Source organism: Pelodiscus sinensis, chromosome 23 (genome assembly GCF_049634645.1).
Source record: "Pelodiscus sinensis isolate JC-2024 chromosome 23, ASM4963464v1, whole genome shotgun sequence".
Taxonomy (NCBI): domain Eukaryota; kingdom Metazoa; phylum Chordata; order Testudines; family Trionychidae; genus Pelodiscus; species Pelodiscus sinensis.
Genome location: NC_134733.1, coordinates 7,378,752 through 7,400,326, shown reverse-complemented (window position 1 = coordinate 7,400,326; position 21,575 = coordinate 7,378,752). Strand labels below are relative to the sequence as shown.

Sequence of the window (21,575 nt, the reverse complement as noted above, 5' to 3'; positions counted from 1 at the left end):
AATTTTTCCGGAAAAGTGGCTGATTTTCCGGAAAAACTGGCCAGTCTAGAAACAGCCATATAGCTTACTTTTCTTCCTGAACCAGAAAAACTTTTACCAGTATGAGAGCTTTATACTTGTATAACTGCATTCAAACTGGTGTGTTAGGAGATTACCTACAAATAGACAGTTTTGCTACTTTTAACTATACCAATATAGGAAAAAGTGGCGAACTGTTAGAGATTTTCCTTATTCTGGGAATAGGCACAGGTTACAGTAGTTACTGTTAGTAAGTGTTTTGTTGTTTGTGTAATACTTTGGCATTTTTTTAAAATCTAAATCTTCACTTGGGGAATTCTCTGATCTTCCTTTTATACATGGCAGTGAATTGCTTTTGCTTGTTTGCACACAGTGTAGATTCAGGCTCAGATTAAAGCCTTACAATCTGCCCTTTCAGGACTATATTTAATTTTTGTTTAATGTCTCCCTAAAATTGAAAATTCAGACCTCTAAAGGTAGAGGCAAGGAACCTTTTTTGAGATGGAAAGCTACTGCCCCACAGAAATCAGTCGGGGGCCATGCACAAGTGAGAAGCAAAAGAAAAATCCCACAATCCTCCCTGACCTAGTCCCCAAGTTACAACAAGAGGGAAGAAAAACCCACACAGTTGCGCCCCCACCCACTGAAAATCAGGTTAAAAAAGACACTCCCCTCAAAATCCAGAGGGGAAAGGGGGTGCCGCCAAGGCTTCAGGCTTATCCCCAGGGCTGAATTAATTCTTCTCATGGCCTGGAGCTTAGTGAATTTTGTGGGGCTCCTTTAGGCTTTGTGATGGGACCAAAAATGAAAGGTTCAGTGTACAGGGTGGGGGTGCAGGGTCTGGGCAAGAAATAGGGTGGCAGGAGTAGACGGGAAGTGTGGGGTCCGGGCACAGTTCTGTGGCTCTGTGTGCTGCAGGGAGATGCTCTCTGCAGGCACTGCCTCCCCCCCACCCACTGCTTCTGTTGGCTATGATTCCTGGCCAATGGGAGCAATGGGGGGAGGGGGAGCGTGCCTGCAGGGGTTCCTTCCTCCACACTGCCAGGCATAGCCCCTGGGGTGGGTCCAGCTGGCAGCTTCCCTTGATTGAGCCCATGAGGCTCGCTTCCCTGCAGGGAGCTGATGCTGACGTTTCAGCCATGCTGCTCCTGGCATGGCTGGAGCACCAGCACTGGCTCGTGTTGCTGTGTGTAGGGAACGAGCTTTGAGTCTCACAGGCTCAAGGCAAGGCAAGCCTCGGGCCATAGCTTCCCCACCCTTGTTCTGAAGCAAATACTGCAAGTAGATGCAATCCCAGTATTTCTTCTGAGTATTTTGCTAACAAAAGGCAAGGTGTTGAATTTGATGTGATTCACTGGTGAACAGAAGCTGTCCTCTACTTTCCATTGTCCATTCTGTTCTTGTCATCTGGCATAAGGTTGCTAGTTTCAGTATCTCACTAGCTTACAGGAATTGGATAGAGTAGTGCAATATGCATACCCATAAATCCAAAGGCTTCCAGACTTGAGTGTCCTCCTTAAACTTGTTAGAGAAAATGTTCTGTCCCCATACTGTATCACTGTCACAATCCACCTTGCAAAGCACAGTTAGGTGTTGTGGTAGAATTTCTGAGTGTAACACAAAGCCTTATCTTTGTCATTAAGAATTGGTTATTTTCACATTTGTGCTCATTTGCAAATAGATGAAGGAAGATTTAAGTATTCCTTCTCTCTTTTTCATCAAACTTTTGATTGCAGCATGTTACTATACTGGAATGTACGTGCCACATTGTCTCTTATCTGGCTGATGTCACTAATGCTCTGAGCCAGACAAGTGGCCAGGGACCTAATCATCTTTCAGTTGATGGAGAGGAACGAGCTATTGAGGTGGATTCAGACTGGGTAGAAGAACTGGCAGTGGAAGAGGAAGATTCTCAAGCTGAAGACTCTGTAAGTTCTCAGAATATGATGTCATAATTAGTAACTGAAAGCCCATGCTATTGCATGGGAGTGGCAGCTGGACCAAGGAATCTAGCATCTGCACAGCATCCCTCATATAACCACTGAAATTGTTGCATGCTAATTAGCTGTGAAGTAAGGGTTATGTTTGGTTGAATTACTTCTGATATCACAAAGGTCTAGAACTCATAGTCTGCGTCTACACTGCAGGCTTCTTGTGCAAGAGTTCTTGAGCAAAAGGTCCTGCGCAAGAGCAGGTCCACACTGCCATGTGCTTTTGCACAAGAGTGTCCATGGCAGTGTGGAAGCTCTCTTGCACAAGGAAGCTCCGATGGACATTTTAGCCATAGGGGTTTCCTGCGCAAGAAATTCATGTTTCCTGTCCATACTGCCTTCTTGCGCAAGAGGGCTCATTCCTCATGGGGAGAGGAATAATTCTTGCCCAAGAAGCCCTCTGTTCCGACGCTTTACTGTAAATTTACTTGCGCAAGAACACATGTGCAGTGTAGATGCTCTGCAAGTTTTTGTGCAAGAACAGCTGTTCTTGTGCAAAAAGCCTGCAGTGTAGACATAGCTGTAGCATGGCATAGATACATGCCTTAGAATCATCGGGATGGAAGAGACCTCAGAAGGTCATCCAGTCACAACCCCCTGTAAAAAGCAGAACCCATCCCAACTAAGTCATCCTAGCCCAGGACTTCGTCAGGCCGGGACTTAAAAACCTCCAGGGATGGACATTTCACCACTTCCCTAGATAACCCATTTTAGTGCTTCACCACCCTCCTAGTCCTAATATCCATCCTAGACCTCCTCCACTGCAAGTTGAGATCATTGCTCCTCATTCTGTCATCTGTCAGTACTGAGAGCAGCCTCTTTTCATCCACTTTGGAACCCCCCCCTTCAGGTCACTGAAGGCTGCTGTCAAATCTCCCTCCCCCACTCTTACTGTATCTGTAGACCTCATGAGTGTAATGTGTGATGTTAAAAATGGCTGTGATCTTAGAGTGGGCAGACAGTCCACAAATGTTAGCAATGATTAAACCTGATAATCTTAACCACAAGTGCTTTAAACTGTGCTTGTAGTTATTTTCATTGCTTCATATTGACTCAGCAGTTATTCTAGGCACTAGAATGACAGTCCTTTACTTTTATTATGTAGGTTAATGGTGAGATCACAATAGCCTTTTGTAATTATATATACAGTGAACCCTCGCTACTTCGCGGTTCGACTATCGCGGATTCACGACTTCGCGGACTTTTTTCATTACATTATGTATATACGTGAATCCGCGATGGTCGAACCGCGAAGTAGCGGTTACCAAAACTTTAAAAAGCCTCCGGGGAAGCCGGCGGGGGGGCATCCCAGGCGCGCCTGGGCTGCTCCCCCGCCGGAGCCCCTCCGCGGCTTTCAAAGCCTCGGGGGAAGCCGGCGGGGGGGCATCCCAGGCGCGCCTGGGCTGCTCCCCCGCCGGAGCCCCTCCGCGGCTTTCAAAGCCTCCGGGGAAGCCGGCGGGGGGGCATCCCAGGCGCGCCTGGGCTGCTCCCCCGCCGGAGCCCCTCCGCGGCTTTCAAAGCCTCGGGGGAAGCCGGCGGGGGGGGGCATCCCAGGCGCGCCTGGGCTGCTCCCCCGCCGGAGCCCCTCCGCGGCTTTCAAAGCCTCGGGGGAAGCCGGCGGGGGGGGCATCCCAGGCGCGCCTGGGCTGCTCCCCCGCCGGAGCCCCTCCGCGGCTTTCAAAGCCTCGGGGGAAGCCGGCGGGGGGGCATCCCAGGCGCGCCTGGGATGCCCCCCCCCGCCGGCTTCCCCCGAGGCTTTGAAAGCCGCGGAGGGGCTCCGGCGGGGGAGCAGCCCAGGCGCGCCTGGGATGCCCCCCCCCGCCGGCTTCCCCCGAGGCTTTGAAAGCCGCGGAGGGGCTCCGGCGGGGGAGCAGCCCAGGCGCGCCTGGGATGCCCCCCCCCGCCGGCTTCCCCCGAGGCTTTGAAAGCCGCGGAGGGGCTCCGGCGGGGGAGCAGCCCAGGCGCGCCTGGGATGCCCCCCCCCGCCGGCTTCCCCCGAGGCTTTGAAAGCCGCGGAGGGGCTCCGGCGGGGGAACAGCCCAGGCGCGCCTGGGATGCCCCCCGGCCGGCTTCCCCCGAGGCTTTGAAAGCCGCGGAGGGGCTCCGGCGGGGGAGCAGCCCAGGCGCGCCTGGGATGCCCCCCCGCCGGCTTCCCCCGAGGCTTTGAAAGCCGCGGAGGGGCTCCGGCGGGGGAGCAGCCCAGGCGCGCCTGGGATGCCCCCCCCCGCCGGCTTCCCCCGAGGCTTTGAAAGCCGCGGAGGGGCTCCGGCGGGGGAGCAGCCCAGGCGCGCCTGGGATGCCCCCCCCCGCCGGCTTCCCCCGAGGCTTTGAAAGCCGCGGAGGGGCTCCGGCGGGGGAGCAGCCCAGGCGCGCCTGGGATGCCCCCCCCCCCCGCCGGCTTCCCCCGAGGCTTTGAGGATCCTACTTCTACTTCGCGGATTTTCATCTATCGCGGTAGGGTTTGGAACCTATCTACCGCGATAAACGAGGGTTCACTGTACAGCTTCTAGATCAGTGTATACAATGTATATAGTCAAAACACAGTATTTTTCTAATTTCATGTTGGACAAACGCAATCTAGGATCTAAAAGCCCATTTGTGTCTTCTGTCTCTTAAATCATTGTCATCATAAACATTCTGCAATTGGAATTTAGTTGACATGTTTGTAGATGATACTCGAGACAGAAGAGAATCTAGCCCGTTCTTGTGTAGATACATTAGCTTTTCAGTGTTGACAACGATACAGATTTCTTAGTAAAGCAAGCAGAGGTGAGCTGAAGACAGGGAGCAGAAATGTTGAGTAAAATGTTCTTAGCTGGTTCTCTGAGGCTACATCTACATTACAGCCAGGATCTAGCCTCTGAGATTGATCCACTAGTGGTCAACTTAGTGGGTCTAGTGAATACCTAACAAATCGAAGGCAGATCACTCTCCAGTCAACCCCTATACCCTTTCAGCTCCCACTCCAAAGAGTAAGGTAAGGCGACAGGAGGAACTCTATCTAATGTACATCAACTCCAGTACGTTATTCACATGGCTGATGTTGCATATCTTAAATCGACTTACTGCTGCAGACTGTTACATTAATACACAGCTTAACTGGGATAGGATTCTAGATGTATCTTTAAGATTCAAATGGTTGTCAGTAATAATTTACTCCTTTTAAACTGGGGCCCCAATATATTATTTTCGCTTTTGTGCAGTGCTACTTGGATGTAAAATGAAGTGCTTTTGTTTAGTGCCTGCAGCTTCCTTTAGTTAAATAATGCTAAAACTCCAATGATTTCAGATGTGCATTTAGCAGAGTTGACTCCAGTAGGTAGATATATGTATAATATACTGAATAAATGATCTTGCTTCCTAAATAGGATGAAGATTCTCTTTGCAACAAACTGTGCACCTTCACCATCACACAGAAAGAATTCATGAACCAGCACTGGTAAGTGCCTCCCAGGCCTTCCTATATGCAGAATATTTTAGCCAGGTGTTTCTGGCCATTCAGATTTGGAGGAAAGATGGTATACTAAATTTTTCTAACTTGCCTGGTTTCTTTTGTACAGGTACCACTGTCACACTTGTAAGATGGTGGATGGGGTTGGCGTTTGCACGGTTTGTGCTAAAGTTTGTCACAAGGACCATGAGATTTCTTACGCCAAATATGGTTCATTTTTCTGTGACTGTGGAGCAAAGGAAGATGGCAGTTGCTTGGTAAAGAATCTTCATGTTTAAATTTAAACTGTCCTGCAATTATTATAGGTTGCCCAAATTTGGCTTTGCAAAGTCTTATATTGTACAGTAGTTATTCCGTGATATCAATATATGGGAGCACTAAGAGGTCTGCTTTAGAACAAGTTCCACCACTCCCCCTTAATTTGCAGTTTTGTACTTAATGATTTTTACCCCCTTCATCAGAAGGTTCTGAATTGGCAGATCCCTTAATAATAATTAAGACTTCAAACCTACATAAATGACTTGTGGTTTGTAAGTCAATTTCATTTTGCCCACTTATCAGATCTCTGCTCTTTTCGTGTTTCCCACCAGCTGCCAACAGAATTACTTCCTGTCTAATATAATGTCTAAAAGGAAAGTGATATGCAGGGTACAGGGATTGTTGCTATCTTATCTGTCACTGACAACATACTCTGAGGATTTAACCAGATTGGTGTCTCAATATTGCTTTGCCTTTCTCAGGCTTTGGTGAAAAGAACTCCCAGCAGTGGCATGAGCTCCACCATGAAAGAGTCTGCATTCCAGAGTGAGCCCAGAGTTCCAGAGAGTGTCATTCGCCATGCAAGCAGCTCCCCAGCGGATAAATCCAAGGTCACCATCAATGATGGGAAGGGCATCGATGAAGAGAAACCCAAGAAGAGCAGCCTGTGCAGAAATGTTGAGGGCTGTCGAGAGGAATTGCAATCCCAGGTATTGTCATTGTATTAAAATCTAATTCAAATGTCAGGAACCCTCTGTGGAGTGGTTGTTTAGGATTCTGGCCTCTCCTAGAATAAAGCTGTCTTTACAATAGCCTGTGCTTCTAACTTAGAGACTTTGACCATTTTGATTTAGTTTTATGCCAGTTGAGTATTAGCGCAGGGAAAATGTTATATGTTGAGAGTTAACACTGGATTTTTGCATCTGTTTTGGTACTGAGTATTTGTGGGGTGGGCTGTACTGGTTGTTAGACTAGTTCTTTGATTCTTAGTTGTCTATTAGGATAACAGTGCCGTAACTGCTTTTCAAAGACTTGCTTATGAAATGCTGCTCCCGTGGAGGTTTCATGGGTATATCTTGTACTTTACTTGTCAAATCTGTTTTTTTGTAGGCCAACTTCTCCTTTGCTCCTCTGGTGTTGGATATGCTGAGTTTCCTAATGGATGCCATTCAGATCAACTTCCAGCAAGCTTCAGCCATGGGTAGCAGCAGCCGAGCGCAGCAGGCTCTGAATGAACTGCACACTTTGGACAAGTCAGTGGAAATGACAGATCAGTTAATGGTATGATCATCTGGTTTGCCAGTTCAAGTGCGTTCTTCACCTATGTTTTTAGTAAGGGTAACAAACAGCTTGGTAAAAGGGTAACCAGGGGGAGCAAGGACATGAAAGTAAACAAGGAAGTATTAGTTATTCCTTATAATACAACAATTAAGGGTCACCCAATGAAATTAAAAGGTGGCTGGTTTAAATTAAAAAGAAGTACTTCTTCACACAATGTACAATCAACCCATGGAACTCATTGCTAGGCCATGTTATGAAGGCCAACTCTATATCAAGATTCAAAAAATAGCTAGAGAATAGGTCCATCAGTTGCTATTTAGCCAAGATGGGCAGGGATGGAATCCTAGGATCTGAGTGTCCCTAGCCTCTGTTTGCCAGAAGCTGGGAGTGGACAAGTAGATCACTCGATGATTCTGTTTTCTTTATTCTCTCTGAAGCATCTGGCATTGGCTACTGTTGAAAGACAGGATCCTGAGCTAGAAGGACCATTGGTCTGTCCTAGTGTGGCCATTCTTATGTTTGTAAGATTTGTACAACCTTGAAAACTGGAGCAATAGAAATGGGATGAAATATAATAGTTCAAAGTGCAAGGCTATATACTTAAACAAGAATTCTTGCTATAAGCTGGGGACTGTATCAGTTGGAAGGAAGAGAAGACGAGATAGATCTGGATGTATTGGTCAATCACAGGATGGTTATGAGCCGCCAATGTGATGCAGCTGTAAAAAAACCTAATGCAGTCCTAGGCTGCATCAGGTGATAGATTTTTAGGAGTGTTAGAGAAGTGTTGTCACCGTTATACAAGACATTGGTAGTACCTCATCTGGAAAATTGCAAATCTGGTCTCCTGTATTTAAAAAAAAAAAAAAAAAAAAAAAGTAAAATTCAAGCTGGAAAAGGTGCAGAGAAGGGGCTGCTAGGTTGCTTAGAGGAATGGAGAAGTTATCTGAAGGAGGGTCTTATCCACAGGCTCAGGGTTTAACCTGTAATCATATTTGGGATCTGGAAGGAATTTTCCCAGATTGACAGAGAGCCTTGGGGTTTTTCCCCTTCCTCTGCAGCCTGGGGCACAGGTCACAAGTAAATGGTAGAGTCTGTGTAACCTGAAGTCTTTAAATCAAGATCTGAGGACTTCAGTAGCTCAGCCGACAGTACCTTCTTTAAGGTACAGTTACCGGGGCCTATCACAGGAGTGGGTGGGTGAGGTTCTGTGGCCCGCAATGTGCAGGAGGTCAGATGAGTGATTATGATGGTACAGTCTGACCTTAAATTCTGTGAATCTGAATGAACCCATTTCAGTTGTTAAATCTCTATTTGTCTGTACTCTTGTATGTTCTTTGTGCCCTACATTGGCTCAGGTCCCAACACTTGGCTCTCAGGAAGGTGCTTTTGAGAACGTCCGAATGAACTACAGTGGCGACCAGGGCCAGACAATCCGACAGCTGATCAGTGCTCATGTGCTGAGGCGGGTGGCAATGTGTGTGCTGTCTTCCCCACATGGGCGCCGCCAGCATCTGGCTGTGAGCCATGAAAAGGGCAAGGTGAGTCTTGAGAAGGGGATGTTTCTCAATGGCACCGCAACCTACAATGTATTTTAAAGGAAGATGAAAAGATTGACTAAACAGTCAAGCAGACTTCCTGCAGTCAGACCCCAGTGTTTTGTAAGTGGTTAGACTCTTGGAAAACCTCCCTGAATTATTAACGGTTTCATTATTTTAGAGAACAAACGTCTTGCTTTTTGCTGAAGAGATTCTGGAACAGTACATTGGTGGGGTCATATGAAAAGCTAGATACTGAGAATTTCTTCTTTGCGATACCAACTCTTGAAAATTGACTTGACAATCATTTTTGTAGATTACAGTGTTACAGCTCTCAGCGTTGCTTAAACAAGCAGATTCCAGCAAAAGGAAATTAACCCTTACCCGTCTTGCATCTGCGCCAGTTCCCTTTACTGTATTGAGCCTAACAGGAAATCCCTGCAAGGAGGACTATCTGGCTGTGTGTGGGCTGAAGGTAAGGGTCTGAGAACCAAGCGAGTTCCTTTTATCTTTGGAAATGTGACCTCAAACTGAAGTTATGTTCCTCTCTTCCAAGGAAGTGGGTTGTAGAGTTGTAACTGGCTATCAAAGATCACATTGTGTATGTCACTAATTCTAATTCTTGAATCACTTGCTACTAGTTTTAACTGCAGCTTCTTTTTTAAAACTATTCTTGATGATGATCAAATAAAACACTGAGTCATATGACACTCAGGCACACTGTCCTTTATGCTACAGAAAGCAAGAAAGAATATCCACATACATAAAAGTTCACTGAAATGAATGGTCTTAATTTTAATTTGCCGCCACTTTTAGTACTGAGCAATGGGTGATCATTTCATGTTTTCTCAAACCTGTGTACAATTTCCATAGTGAAAGAAACATGCTATCTAAGAAACCACTAGTTTGAAATGTTTGAACAAGCCCCAGAAGAGGCACAGTTCTTTTGCAAAGTTATTCATCCTAAAACAGCGTTTTGATTTCTTTCTACATGAATCTATTGTTGGGGCCAATGAGCGGTCCATGGCAGGAACAATAGCCATTGAGTCTGTTTTTGCAGGAATATTTTTTTTTTTTTTTTTTTTTTTAAATACTTGACCTCTTATTTTCTGTCCCAGGATTGCCATGTGCTAACATTCAGCAGCTCTGGATCCGTTTCCGATCACTTGGTACTTCACCCCCAGCTAGCAACAGGAAACTTCATCATTAAGGCTGTGTGGCTGCCAGGATCTCAGACAGAACTTGCTATTGTGACTGCTGACTTTGTGAAGGTACAGTCACAGCCTGTGGGTCATCCCTGAATGACTTGGTGCTGTGTGTTGCTTTTTATTTTCAGTATGACATGGGGTTCTGGCAGAGTCACCAGTGTGTGTCAGGATAACACAGCACTCTTAATTAGTAAAAATATGAGTTCTAGGAAAGACATTACCAGGATGTCTAGTTTTCTAATATGTATTTCAGTTCACCACTGTTAGTCATATACTTTTTACAGAAATGAAAATATGGGCCTTTATTTTTCTAAGTGGCCCCTTACTTTGTACTCAACTTGAAACACATAAGGTTTGATGTATTTCTTTCCTCCTCCCACCCAAGATACTGACCACCTGCAGTTGCCATTGATTTCAATTATCTTCAAAATCTGGCCTCGATTGTCCAAAGCTGGGTGCTTGAAAGGGAAGGTCACTTTTTTGCAGACTGGGGCCAGCATTTTTCCCTCTTTCTAAACTGGTAAACACAGGAGAAATTGGTGATTCGTGGAGCTGAGATTAATATCTTTATCTCCATATTATGGCATCTGAATAATCTGCCCTCAAGGATTTGCACCATTGTAGCATCAGTTTAAGTCTGAATTATGGTCCATTTGGAGGCGCTGTTCTGTGGGTACTCTATTAATTCCTTTCCCTTTCCTCCCACAGATCTATGACCTTTCTGTGGATGCTTTGAGTCCAACGTTCTACTTCCTTTTGCCAAGCTCCAAAATCAGGGATGTCACATTTCTGTTCAATGAAGAGGGAAAGAACATTATAGTCATCATGTCCTCTGCTGGATACATCTATACTCAGCTCATGGAGGAGGCAAGCAGTGCCCAGCATGGACCATTCTATGTTACCAACGTGCTTGAAGTCAACCATGAAGACTTGAAGGTAATGGTAGTTTTCCCTTGTAACATAAAACGGGTCAGTGACTTTTTCTGTGTGTCTGCTTCTGATATTAAGAAGCAGGTTCCTTTTCTTTCCCTGACCTACATAAAAAAGTTGGGTTTCCCCCCCAGAGAGTGGGAAAGTCTGATTGACTCACCCTAGGTGGGATTGGGGGAGGTTGAAATTAAACCCTTTGATAGTCATCTAGACAATTGAACGTTTTCCACAGTTGGATGGGAAGTTATGCCCAGTAGGAAGAAGGTTTTGGAGCTGAGTTACTGTCAGTACAAGGCACTGTGCAAAGGGCTTAGTAGCTAGAATAGAGGGGGTCATCCACCCTTACTCAGTATCTGCAGATATGGGCCTTTGTTGCTGTTAGGAGTCAGCACTGCTGTGGGCCTTGTGTGCACTGCACAGGTTGGCTAGCTTTACAATTCTTCCAACTTCCATTCAGCATCACTTTCTCAGTCCACTATGAAGTGGGGAAATAGATGAACTACAAACCAAAAAGAAAGCATCTTTGGCAGCTGGAGATGAGGTCCACAGGGGTTGGCATGCAGTGTTCTCCTACAGGTGCTGTGTCATTCACTCCCTGCAGCCTGTGCGTGTGCAATCTCAGTACCTTGTTCAAAAGCATTGGGAGTCCCTCCTGATGTGCAGTTTGGCAATAATGTCATCGAGGGCTGAGTTCTCAGAAGAGCTTTGCCGTGTAGTGTGAAAGGTGGAAGGACTGGTGTTGAAATGTTCTACTTGTTCACTCTTGAGTTCTGACGATATGTGTGTTTAATTACAAGTGGGTTTTTTTCCTTGTCCCTGCAGGACAGTAATGGCCAAGTGGCAGGAGGTGGCGTATCTGTGTATTACTCCCATGTCCTTCAGATGCTTTTCTTCAGTTATTGCCAAGGCAAATCCTTTGCAGCCACAATCAGCAGGGCTACTCTAGAGGTGCAGCGGCTTTTCCCGATCAACATTAAGAGGTAGGTCTGAGGGTATGCCCTCCTCTGATTTCTGTTTAACAACTGCACTGACTGTTCCCAGTGGAAAAACCCAGCTGTCACTGCCCCAGGCTCTAGCTAGAGAACTGTCCTGCAGTTGATTATGTCTTACCATCTTGTATGTCCCCACCTGCTTCTAACCTCTCTGCTTGTAAAACTGTGTGACTGAAACCAAACCCACATGCTTTTGCAGTGGGGTGCATGTTTATCTTGCTCACTAGGGATTTCACAGCACAGAGGTGTCTTCAGAGCAACCTTGCTTTCTGAGTGCAGAGCTGCCAATGGTGCAGCAGCTGGAACTGATGGGATTATCCACCCTCACGGAAGCTGCAAAGCAGGAAGCCTTTGTTTCCAGTTGGCAGCAGCACTGCAGTGGACCTTGAGCATTGTGCATGTTAAGTCTTATTTCAGGCTTCCTGAGGGAAACCAATCTCTTATGCTATAAAAATAGCAAGAAAAAAGCTTGTTTATCATCTTTTCTGACAATCCAAGCTAGGCATTGAAGCCAGTGTCTCAGCATATTAACATGAAGCAGATACCTTGCATTCTATTTCCATGAATAGTAGGCCCCAACATCTCCCTTGCTCCTGTCAGACCTGGCCTGGTCATTTTGCACAGAGCTTTTTCTCCTCTGGGAGTTAGATGTAAGTGGGGATTATGTTTTGCGGGAACCTTTTCCTGTGTTTATCTGTTTCCTCTGTGTTTGTCTTATGGCCAAGGTGGAGCATAGAGCACTGTATCTAGTAACACAAATGCTTTGCTCTTAGACCAGTGCTCTTTTATTCTGTCTGCTAGGATGTGCTGACAAGTAATGTGATGTTTTGTTGTCATTCCCCTACTAGTCAGACAAAAGAGCTCTCTAGTATAAGATTAAAAAAAGTAGTTCAAATCTGTTTTAAGAGTAATTTCCCTATTTTTTTATGATTAAAAAAGTCAACTAAATTTTTTACGAAAAGGAGGAGGAAGGAAGTTAAAGAACAGGGCTGGATGCCAGGATTTCTAGGTGGTCCTTGCTACCACTGACTCACTGCAACTTTTTGCATTTCCATTTCTCCATCTGTAAAATGAGGGTGATAATACTGGCTTAACTCTTAGGGGTTTTCTGAGGGGTCGCTTTAAGTGAATGCGATGAGACGCTCAGGCAGTGCTGTTACTTGTCTTGCTGGCAGGGATGAGAATTTTGCTTCCTTAGCTTTGACCGCTTGCATCTGGTTCTTGAGATAATGTGAGCTTGGCCTTTTCTCTCTTGTAGTTCAAATGGTGGAAGCAAGACCTCCCCAGCACTGTGCCAGTGGTCTGAGGTGATGAACCATCCTGGGTTGGTGTGTTGTGTTCAGCAGACCACAGGCATTCCTCTGGTTGTCATGGTGAAGCCAGATACCTTTCTCATCCAGGAGATTAAAACCTTGCCAGCTAAAGCCAAGGTGAGTGAGTAGTCCCTGTGTTTTGCACTTCAAATGAACTTTTCTGTGTCTCGCTCCTGCTACGTCCGGGTTTCTCTTGAAAATAGCGTTTCAGTACACAAACCAACTTTCCCAAACCCAACCAATTAATTTACTAATCAAATAGTCGATGGAATTTCCATCAACTAGTCAATAGGCACTTCCACATTCCTCCTTTGAAATATATAAGAGCCCCAGCGGGAACAACGCGTGCAGCCTGGGGCCAGCGGGAAGTCTTGCTGACTCCAGGCTCCACGCGGGCACTTCCATTTTGAAATGCGCAAGAGCCCCGGGCTGCACATAGTATGACAGCTTTGAAATGTACAAGACTCCCCAGCAGGGGCTCTTGTGCATTTTAAAGTGGTAGCGCCCACATGGAGCCTGGGGTTAGCAGGGGACTCAGTCCCCTGCTGACCGTGGGCTCCATGCGGCGCTGCCTCTTTGAACTGCCACACGGAGCTAGGATCAGCTGGGGAGTCCCCAGCTGATTCTGGGTTCCGTGGAAATGTTGCGTGGAGCCTGTGGGCAACTCTCCAGCTGATCCTGGGCTCCTCTCTGCATTTCAAAGTGGCAGCGCTGCATAGAGCCCAGGATCAGCTGGGGACTCCAAGTTCCATGGAAATGCCACAGGGAGCCCGGAGTACGGGCTCTGTGCGGCACTGCCGCTTTGACGTGTATCCTCTTGCCCCCCCTTTGCTGCCTCTAACTGATAGTCAAGCAAATGCTTATTGGATAGTTGAGGTATCAGATAGTTGACTAGTCCTTAACATACTTAGTTCTTAAAGTGTTTTTCAGATTCAGCTCTTCCTTCTTCCTGCAAAGCCATTGAAGCTTGCTCTATTGTAGCCTTTGTTGACTTTAGTACCTGCTATCCTTGATACTTGTGACACTTATGCAATAAGCTTATTTGCTGAGGCAACAGCTTCTCTGGGCTTCTCATGTGCTGGTGTGTAACCATTTTCAGATCCAGGACATGGTGGCCATCCGTCACACAGCCTGTAACGAGCAGCAAAGGACCACCATGATCCTTCTGTGTGAGGACGGCAGCCTGAGAATCTATATGGCAAATGTGGAGAACACTTCCTATTGGCTCCAGCCCTCCCTCCAGCCTAGCAGTGTCATCAGCATTATGAAACCGGTTCGCAAACGCAAGGCAGCTGCTATCAGTAAGGCTGCTTTCCTTTATTATCATGTCTGTTACCACTTTAGAAAATCTGTTTAACTTCCCCTCCCTATTTTTTCAGATGTCCTTGCCCATCATTCAGAAGTAGGACAGATCTCTTCATAAAGATAACCAGTCATCTGTATTGGCTAAGGGAATTAGGAATGTAATAATGGATCCTCTCATTTCTATGTTGCTGGTTTGAATCTAGACTGAGTTGATATTGAGCAGAATTCAAAACCACCTCATGGTGATTTGAGTCTCAGTCTTGTTCGTGGTTGAAACACATCCACATCACACAGTCACTGCTATAGCTGGCCAGTTTGTCACCTTCTCAAAAAACCCAGGACCGAATGAGCATATAGATGGAATTACCCCTTCTTTGCTAGAGGCCAGCATTAAAGCACATTGGTGGGATAGTATGGAGGAGTGCATGCTGCCCCTACAAAACATGTAAAACCTAGGCAAAGAGAACTTACGTCTCCATGGCTCGCCAATTCAGAACCTTTTGCCAGCACTCATTCATATTTAAAAAAAAATTCTTCTGTGTGTAATGCTAACATGGTGCATAAAGGCCACGGCTGAACATTGGACAGTATCGCATTGGTGCTTCTGCGTTTGCCTCTGGCAGTCACCTTACTAGTAAACACTGGGGCTAGGTGTTATGGGGTTAGCATGGGATGATTTTAATCTTTCAGCACTAATCTAATTTGCATGAGCTGCAGGTAAACTAAGTAAGAGACTGTTTCCTAACCGAGCAGGGTATATGTCTCTTAATAAATACATAACTAATTAGAAAGCTAGAGCACTCCTAAGAGAGATGCAGTCAGTCTTCAACTGGAGCACTCTAGCACTACTGCTCAGTGTGTTCCTTTTTTAGTTATCCGTGTCCTGTCTTTCAGCAACTCGCACCTCCAGTCAGGTGAACTTCCCCATTGACTTCTTTGAGCACAACCAGCAGCTCACAGATGTGGAGTTTGGAGGCAATGATCTCTTACAGGTTTATAATGCCCAGCAGATAAAGCACCGGCTCAACTCCACTGGCATGTATGTGGCCAACACCAAGGTAAATGAGGCATTTTGGGCTCTCTTAGAAATGTACATATCCAAACCATAGCCAGTCATTTGCCACCAGGAGCGTTAGTTCTGTTCCTCAACTTTTTCACTGTTTTTTGATTGGGGTTTTTTGGGGTTCTTTTTTTTCCTTTTTTTTTTTTTTTCTCTTTGACTGCTTTTTTCCCTCTGGCTCAATTCTTCTCTCCATCAACAGAGCAGACCACTTCTCAAATAAGTAGGCCTCTGAGTCCCATTTATCTGCTGCTTCACCCAGTCCTTCCCAGTAGATCCACAGGGCTACTACTAAAGTTCGGTAGTATAAGAAGGCAGTTCCTGGGAAACATTCTGTTCCTGTCATGGGGTAAACTGGCCACTGGCATTGCAACAAGATGGTGCACAGGTCATCTTAGTCCAGGGTATTTATGGTTAGAAATACTCATTTTCAGTTTTCCCTTCCTGAGTAATGATTGTCTCCCACAGCCTGGAGGCTTTACCATTGAAGTTACTAACAATAACAGCACAATGGTGATGACGGGCATGAGGATCCAGATTGGCACACAGGCAATTGAGCGAGCACCCTCGTACTTGGAGATCTTTGGCCGCACCATGCAGTTGAACATGACCAGGGCTCGGTGGTTTGACTTTCCTTTCACACGTGAGGAAGCCCTGCAGGCTGACAAAAAATTAACCATCTTCGGTAAGTCTTTATTGTTGATTACATGCTTTAACCACCTGCAAGCTAGAGGTAGGCAGCTGAGGGCTGTTGGAACTTCTGATAGCTTGAAGTCCAAGTATGTGAAGTATCAGTTTGATATGGATAAAGCCACAGTTCTAATAATTGTGGTCTCTCTAGAGTAGCTGTTTGTGGTGGGTTCAGCACCTTTCTACAGACGGTAAGTGCAGCACCTCTAGTTGAGTTACAAGGATTCTGTGCTGAGGTAACTTACAGGGAAAAGCATTAGAAAATAAGGCAAAGCTATGTTTCAGAACACATGCGTGCTGGGTAAATTTCTGCTTGCTTGTTGGTATCAGAGTGAAGCAACCTCACTCCTGTGAACCTGCAAAATTTCTCTTGCTTATTGCAGTCGGGGCTTCTGTGGATCCTGCTGGAGTCACAATGATGGATGCTGTCAAAATCTACGGCAAGACCAAAGAGCAGTTTGGCTGGCCTGATGAGCCACCAGAGGATTTCCCATCTGCCTCAGTGAGCAATGTTTGTCCCCCAAACCTGAATCAAGGAAATGGCACTGGAGACATGGAGTCTACTACCCCCGCTGCTGCCAATGGGACTGTTCTGGAGAGGTATATGCTTTGTTTATATTTGCTTTTGAAAGGTGCCCTGGATGCACTTGCATGGCATTCTTATCTGGGAGCTTTTATATTGGTAGTGAGGTGTTCATCATTTTCATATAACATGACAATTCTCATTATAACAAAGAGTCAGTCTGATTCGCTTCCAAAATGGTTTTCTGCTGTTTCCCTCTAATCTTCCTTGTGAAGTTGAGGATGGAGCACCATGTATTCTCCTTCACATTACCAACTGAGTCCATCTGCAGCAACCTCATGCAGCCATAAATGGCTTCTGCCTTCTTGCCACCTTTTCTTACATAAATCTGAGATACTTCCACAGCCACCAAAGATCACAAACGCTAGCAGCTATTTGAACTTAAGCTGACTCCTGAGAAACTTTCTTCATTCCTCCTTTTAAGTCTCTGTGTTATGTTGCCCTATGTATAGTCTTGTTTCTTCTTTCTCTATAGCAACCACTTATGTGGCCACATCCTCATAGGCCAGGGGTTCCCAAACATTTCAGTCTTGCAGCCCACCTATTATGATACTAGCTATTGCATAAGAACCTGTTCTAGGATTCAAACAGTATTCAGGTGTGGGATTATTTTTGGTAGAGGACAAAGAATTTCTGTTGCTTTCTTTTCCTGTACGCTTCAATGTCTGTCCCTGCCTCAGGGTATTACAGTCCATGCAACAGAGAATATGTGGAGCTGGGGAGCTAGTGGGAGACACAAGGAGAGAAAGTAAAATATATAGAAAAGTAGGTCAGATGAGACAGTCCAGATTGAAACTTGTATGTCTTAAAAACTAGCCAAATTAATTGCTGGTGTAACTTGACTGATTTTACTGGAGAGGCACAGAGGTTTAGTGGCTCTTTGAAGGAAATTTTCAAAGGCTGTAGGCATTTACGTCCCATTGAAAATCTACCCCATTATACATTTGTTAATCAGTACCTCTTTTGGCTAGATCTTTTTTTTCTCTTCTCTGCTGTCCTATCTCTACAAGGTGTCTCTCTCTGTAGGGGAGACCTTTGAGCAGTGGAACTATATTTTCATAAAACTCCGAGCTAGACTGATCAAATCAAGTTTTTTTTCTTGCATCCACTTTATACATTACAACATGCCCAGCTGCCTGGTGAACCCTCCCTCCCCCTCGACCTCCCCCACAGGACTATGTACTCCTTGCTGGGAAATGTATGCAAAAGGCAGGTTCCTATGGAGAAATTTAGTGTCTAGACTCTCTATCCCTAACCTGGCCTTCGGTGGTGCTTATAACCATTGTGCTTGGCTTCTCTGTGCTAGATGGCTGGGATTGCCTTTAATTTGTTTTGCTGTTCAGGAAGTGGTATATGCTGCCCAAATAGAAGGAGCCATGCTTGGAATTAGTGTATATATCACTCTCCCAGCTTCCTGACTCCCCATTTAATTTGCCTTTTGCTTAGAATGTGTTCTAGGTAGTTTTCTGTGAGCTTCACACATTTTTTTTCTTTTTCTTTGCTCCCCAAAAGTTCTGAAACTGAGTCCCTAACCATCCTGGACCGGTTAGTATGCCATCCTTTTCTCTGCACGAATGAGTGTGTGTCAGAGGCAGAACACATGATGTGGCTTTTGTTGACTGTTTTTTTTTTTTTTTTAAGTGACATTTGCTTCTTTACATTCTGGTGATTGCATGGCAGAAGATTTAGCAAAATGTAAAGATGTAGTGGACTGAACATTTCTGCTGCATACAGCATAACTGTTATCTGTTTTACACTATTCTGCTCACTTCCTGCCCTTCCCTTTCCATTTCCCCACTGGCTTTGTGGGTATATGAAGGGAAATGTATTAAGCTGTTTAATTGTCAGGCAAGTGACGAAAGAACTTGCCCATTCTTTATATTGTTTCTTCTACCAATTTTGAATCTTATATTCTGTTCTCGTTCCTTGTTCTTAGTGCTGTCTCTCCTCTTCTCTATTCCCTCCTGATCTGTGTGGCTTTGCCCCTTTCACTCTGTTCTGTGTTCTCTCCTGCTGTGTTGCAGTGCTCCTTTTGAGATTCATTTGAGCATTTCAGGCAGTCTCATTGCGAGGCACAGAGTAGTGCATCAAGAAAGAATTGGCACAAGAGTGCAAGTCCTGAATAAGACTTTCCCTGTGGGTGACCATTTTACTAACAGACCTTGCCCAGAGTCAAAAGCGGTCAACTGAAGGCTCTAGGATTTGGATCTCTTTTGTAACTTGTGTTTTGGCAATACCTAGGTGCTCAAAGTTCAGTTCATTTTACTGCTGAAATATTTATAATTAAACTCTAAATTGGAAAGAATGCCCTCTGTGGAAATAGCAAGTGAGTAGAATCTTGCTTCCTTAGTAAAAGCATAACCAACTTTTCTCATGTGTCATCCCAGCCCTTGATCTGCAGTCATATGTACGTCTCTGGGCCATGGTGAATTGGTACTGTCAAGACAATCCAAATTATCCCTGCTGCAGGCCGCATAAGGAAATGTTTTATCCTCTTTGGTAGAGAAAAGCCCCTGTCTTTCAGCTGTGGATTATTAAAGCAGTCCTAAGTTTGTCTGTGAGCGTGAGCCAGGTTTAACTCTGGTCTGTAACACAATGAAATGATATGCATGGTGCCTGTGGCAGGTTTTATCATGCTTTGATTTTGTACTTGGCATTCGTTAGCTGTTTCTGAGCTACTCATGACTGTAGCCTGCATAAAGCAAAGTGCTAAGGAGAGAGAAGGGTTGCTGTACTCAAGCCTGCTTTCCTTTCTCCCTTCAGGCTAGTAGTGAGTTCTTTAGAAGCACTGGAAAGCTGCTTTGCTGTAGGACCAGTCAACGAGAAGGCAAGTAACTTTCTGAATACATCTTGAGCTTTCAAAGACGGGGGAGGAGGAGTGAGATCAGTGGCAGCTTCTGCAGCCCTAAGGGCCTGATACCAGAAGAGAGCTGCATCCATTTTGCTCCGAGCTGAGATCTTAAAGTTGAGTTAGCGAAAAGCTTTTGAAACTAGCTTTGAATGACAATTTGCATTTGTGGTTATTGCTGGTGGGGGAGTTTGCACTGCAAAGTGACCTCGTTTGTGAACACAGTGGGTGAGAGCCCAGCAAACTGAAGAGGAACTTTCTTGTGTATAAACCTGAAACACTGCCTAAATAAAAGGTAGCCTCATGTGGAAAGCAATAGTGAATCAAGGAGGAAACCTGCATTCCTGGAAAGGGATGATGATGCAAGAGGGGATGAAGCAGGAGTTGAGTGAGGAGTCAGATTTGAATGCCCATAGCACCTTCAGTGGTAAATTTACTGAAGGCTTTTTGTCTGTCCCCGGGAACAGGAAAAAAGCAAGGCTGCAGCTCAGGAACTGGCTACTGTGCTACTGTCAATGCCAGCTCCTTCCAGCGTCCAGCAGCAGACCAAGAGTCTCCTGGCTAGCCTGCACACCAGCCGCTCAGCATACCATAACCATAAGGTAAGCTTTGTCAGGGTTTTCCAAGCCTGCTGTAACTACTCAGTGGCATTGCTGATGTATGAGGTGCACCCAAAGAGCACCTATTCCAGGCAACATGTGCTTGCTGGGGTCTGTGTTCAGCTTCTGCTATCTATCCCATCTTCCTGGCGTTTCTTTCCATTAGAGAGCTTTTTGTGGCACTTAGAAGATTTGGGTATGAATCTTGTATTATAAGTGGTTGATCAGAGGAAATACATGGGTATCTTGGGACATGCTGAAATTAGTCTGCAAATTATATCCTATAGGTCTGATGTCTGCAGGGCAGCCAGCTTTGAAACAAGTACAATAGAAAAATATCAGGTAAATAATTTTTCAGGTTAGACCTGAAAAATCTAGCCATACCATAAATATGTAGACTTCTGCATCATCTAGCCCTGTACACAGCTATGAATCAATTCTCTGATAAGGCATATAGAGAAATGGAAATCGATTTTCCAAGTGGTACTTGTGGCTGAGTGACTTCTGCTGCTGCTGCTGACATCCGCCACAGTGATGTTGGTGGAGAGTTAGCACTCATTAAAAAGAGTGTTAAATAATTCCATCTATTCCCTCCCCTTGCTTGCTTTTCAGACATGGGCTGCTGCTGTTCCCTTGTTTCCCTTTGTTTTAATGATCCTTGCTTTGCAGGATCAAGCCTTGCTGAGTAAAGCCATCCAGTACTTGAGTTCCTCTAGCAAAGAAGGAAAGGACCTAGACCCTGAAGTATTTCAGAGATTGGTGATCACTGCTCGATCCATCGCTATTATGAGGCCAAACAACCTGGTCCATTTCACGGAGTCGAAATTGCCACAGGTGGAAGCAGGTGGATAAACTATTGAATTTCTTTTTCTGACTTTCTATACATTATACTTTCCCTTTGGGTAGCTATGTGTATTTTATGTTGTTTTATATGTACAGCTGCTTTATGCAAGAGGTGGCAGTTATCATATATGTTTTATTCTCAGTGGTTTATGAGTGACCAAAGAGACTTCAGCTCACCGAAATGTGAAGGTTCCTAGACTTTTGGGGTCTGCTGCCATCTGTTCTGTAGTCATTAAATGGGTATCTAATTCAGAAGTATGCCATCATGTGATGCAGGTGGCAAGTGTCCCAGAGTACATCCAGCAGTTTTAAAGGTTTTTCAAGAGGTCATATGAGACTGACAAAAACCTACTGTTAGTGGTGTGGAGGGTGGCAAAAGTCTGCACAGCCCTCGCTGCTACTCAGTGTCTTGTAAGTACTGGGATTTTGAAGATGAGAGAGTGTGCGCTTTAAATGGGGTCTCCTTTAAAAAAAAAAAAAAGTAAAGTCAAATAAAAGTGGTAGGGACAACTGTGAGGATTACATTCTTTAGACATTTGGTTGCTATTCTTACTAGGGTTATAAGCGACTACTTTACTACTTGCTTCCTGCCACCCTTGCTTCCTCTGTATCAGAGGCAACAAGGGGGGGAGCAGGAGCTGGGGGGAGCTGGCTCAAAACTACTGTG

At 45.4% G+C, this 21,575-nt stretch overlaps 1 protein-coding gene across 5 annotated transcripts in view; it reads left to right on the top strand.

Moving 5' to 3' along the window:
• UBR4 (ubiquitin protein ligase E3 component n-recognin 4) overlaps positions 1–21,575 on the top strand; it is a 133,145-nt gene that overhangs the window by 44,079 nt on the left and 67,491 nt on the right. For 4 of the 5 annotated variants that reach the window (XM_075906474.1, XM_075906478.1, XM_075906476.1 and 1 more), the window contains exons 35-53: positions 1,755–1,946; positions 5,378–5,448; positions 5,570–5,717; positions 6,201–6,428; positions 6,829–6,999; positions 8,358–8,540; positions 8,854–9,012; positions 9,656–9,808; positions 10,454–10,681; positions 11,498–11,655; positions 12,926–13,097; positions 14,080–14,281; positions 15,180–15,343; positions 15,814–16,030; positions 16,419–16,635; positions 18,131–18,163; positions 19,382–19,445; positions 19,934–20,068; positions 20,735–20,909. In XM_075906474.1, coding sequence (XP_075762589.1) covers positions 1,755–1,946; positions 5,378–5,448; positions 5,570–5,717; positions 6,201–6,428; positions 6,829–6,999; positions 8,358–8,540; positions 8,854–9,012; positions 9,656–9,808; positions 10,454–10,681; positions 11,498–11,655; positions 12,926–13,097; positions 14,080–14,281; positions 15,180–15,343; positions 15,814–16,030; positions 16,419–16,635; positions 18,131–18,163; positions 19,382–19,445; positions 19,934–20,068; positions 20,735–20,909 — 3,070 coding nt within the window. The remainder of the gene's footprint in view (positions 1–1,754; positions 1,947–5,377; positions 5,449–5,569; positions 5,718–6,200; positions 6,429–6,828; positions 7,000–8,357; positions 8,541–8,853; positions 9,013–9,655; positions 9,809–10,453; positions 10,682–11,497; positions 11,656–12,925; positions 13,098–14,079; positions 14,282–15,179; positions 15,344–15,813; positions 16,031–16,418; positions 16,636–18,130; positions 18,164–19,381; positions 19,446–19,933; positions 20,069–20,734; positions 20,910–21,575) is intronic. The other variant, XM_075906477.1, reaches the window with a different exon arrangement.